The sequence below is a fragment of the Argentina silus genome (genome assembly GCF_951799395.1).
Source record: "Argentina silus genome assembly, chromosome: 21".
NCBI lineage: Eukaryota > Metazoa > Chordata > Actinopteri > Argentiniformes > Argentinidae > Argentina > Argentina silus.
In genome coordinates this window covers 7,105,657-7,108,156 of record NC_139675.1, presented here as the reverse complement: position 1 = coordinate 7,108,156, position 2,500 = coordinate 7,105,657, and the positions used below count along the sequence as shown (strand labels likewise).

Genomic DNA, 2,500 nt, shown 5'->3' with positions numbered 1-2,500 from the left:
ATCCATAACATTCCTTATTCCATTCCACGCATTACAATGAGCCTGTCCTCCGATTTCTACCTCCACCAGCCTCCACTGAAATATAGTATTTCTGTGAAGAGACATTTCTGTTATTCTTCATAAGACCTTAAAAAACACAGTCCCAGGCACAGTTACACTGTGTTGATCATTTATCAATAACTAATAATTTATCAATAACTAATCCATTATCAGTAACTAATCATCATTTATCAAAAACTAATCATGTATCAATAACTAATCATGTATCAATAACTAATAATCATGTATCAATAACTCAGGTGAAAGGCAAGCCTCATGGAAAACACCAGGCGTTATCCAAGACCTCCCAGATGGCTAAAGAGAAGGTACAAGTTCACCACTCCTGTCTGACTCACCATTAACATCACTATTAACAAAACGATTAACATCACTATAAACATCACTATTAACATCACCATTAACATCGCTATTAACATCACTATTAACATCACTATTAACATCACCATTAACATCGCTATTAACATCACTATTAACAAAACGATTAACATCACTATAAACATCACTATTAACATCACCATTAACATCACTATTAACATCACTATTAACATCACTATTAACATCACTATTAAAATCACTATTAACAAAACTATTAACATCACTATTAACAAAACGATTAACATCACTATAAACATCACTATTAACATCACTATTAACATCACTATTAACATCACTATTAAAATCACTATTAACAAAACTATTAACATCACTATTAACATCAACATCACTATTAACATCAACATCACTATTAAAATCACTAGTAACGTCACTATTAAAATCACTATTAACAAAACTATTAACATCACTATTAACATTAACATCACTATTAACATCACCATTAATATCACTATTAACATCAACATCACTATTAACATCACTATTAACATCAACATCACTATTAACAAAACTATTAACATCACCACTAACATCAACATCACCATTACCATCACCATTAGTATCACCATTAACATCACTATTAACATCACCATTAACATCACCACTAACATCACCATTAACATCACCATTAACATCACTATTAACATCACCATTAACATCACTATTAACATCACCATTAACATCACCACTAACATCACCATTAACATCACTATTAACATCACCACTCCTGTCTGAATCACTGAATCACTAATTAACATAATTACTTTGCTGTTATGTGCAAAAAACAGACTTACTAAACTTATCAAGTTAATATCCCATGTTGTGAGAACATTCTCCCCTACCCTGCTCATTGAATTTATATATATTTTGTAATCCATATTGTTAACAATTAACTTATTTAATAAATATCTTAATTATTATTATTTTATTTTTTTCTTGTCCTATTTACCCCCTTGTACAGGACGTGGTCCCAGAGGAGACTAATGAGGGGGAGGTCCTGCCCACCTTTGTCACACTGGAGGCCAGTAGTCAGGAGGAGGAGCAGGAGGAGGAGGACCTGAGCTACGTCGCTAACACGAACGCTAACAAGGAGGTGCAGGAGGAGGAGGGGGAGGAGGGGGAGGAGGAGGAAGAGGAGGAGAGGAGCACCCCTGTCCTGCTGAGTGATGAAGCGCTGGTAGACCTCCTGCAGGAGGAGGAGGAGGAGGAGGGGGAGGAAGAGGAGGAAGAGGAGGAGGGAAAGATGGAGTCTGAGGAGGCGGAGGAGGAGACCCAGACTCTGGAGGAGGAGGAGGAGGAGGAGGAGGAGGAGCAGGAGCAGGAGGGGGGAATGCTGGAGGGAGAGGAGGAGAAGGATGAGGAGGTGGTAGATATGGAGTTGGAGGAGGAGGACAGGGAGGAAGAGCAGGAGGGGGTAGCAGAGGAAGAGGACGAGGAGGATGAGGAGGAGGCAGAGGCAGAAGAGGGGGAGTCTGTGGGTGGTGTTGGAGGAGGAGGAGAGGAAGAGGGGGAGGCGGAAGAAGAGACAGACAGCAGCACTGAAGCAGAAATCCCTGTGGATCTGGACTACGCTGCAGACAGTGACATCACTCAGCCCCTGGAGAGCCAGCCTGCAGGAGGGAAACCCCTCGCCAACGACAGCCAGCTCCTCTCCAAGGAGGAAGAGGAGACAAAGGTAGAGGAGGAGGAGGAGGAGGAGGAGAAGGAGGAAGAACAGGCTAGCGAGGAAGATATCACCACCTCCACCGACGACTATGAATCCCAACAGGATGTTCAAAACACAGAGCCCTCTGACAGCCAGGAAGTAGAGCGCGACCAAGAAAACATACACCAGGAAAACAAGGACCAGGACAAAGCTTCCCAGGCGGATCCTCTTGTGATGGGGGCCGGTAAAAAAGACGCAGAGACAGAGTCGGACCTCCAGGAGACCAAGAACAGTGTGGAGTTGGAGATGGGGATGCCACTGGCCGGAAGAGGGGATGAAGTGGAGGAGGAGAAGAAGGAGGAGGAGAAGGAGAAGAACGAGAGTGCCAGCCAGACTAAGGGC

The 2,500-nt window shown here is 42.4% G+C and overlaps 1 protein-coding gene across 1 annotated transcript in view; it reads left to right on the top strand.

The window, feature by feature from the left end:
* sparcl1 (SPARC-like 1) overlaps nucleotides 1-2,500 on the top strand; it is a gene marked incomplete at its 3' end in the record, with an annotated part of 6,749 nt that overhangs the window by 183 nt on the left and 4,066 nt on the right. Inside the window, exons 2-4 of the mRNA XM_083692829.1 lie at nucleotides 300-365; nucleotides 1,415-1,705; nucleotides 1,970-2,500. The exon at nucleotides 1,970-2,500 is cut by the window's right edge and continues 204 nt beyond it. Of these exons, the coding sequence (XP_083548955.1) occupies nucleotides 300-365; nucleotides 1,415-1,705; nucleotides 1,970-2,500 (888 nt within the window). The remainder of the gene's footprint in view (nucleotides 1-299; nucleotides 366-1,414; nucleotides 1,706-1,969) is intronic.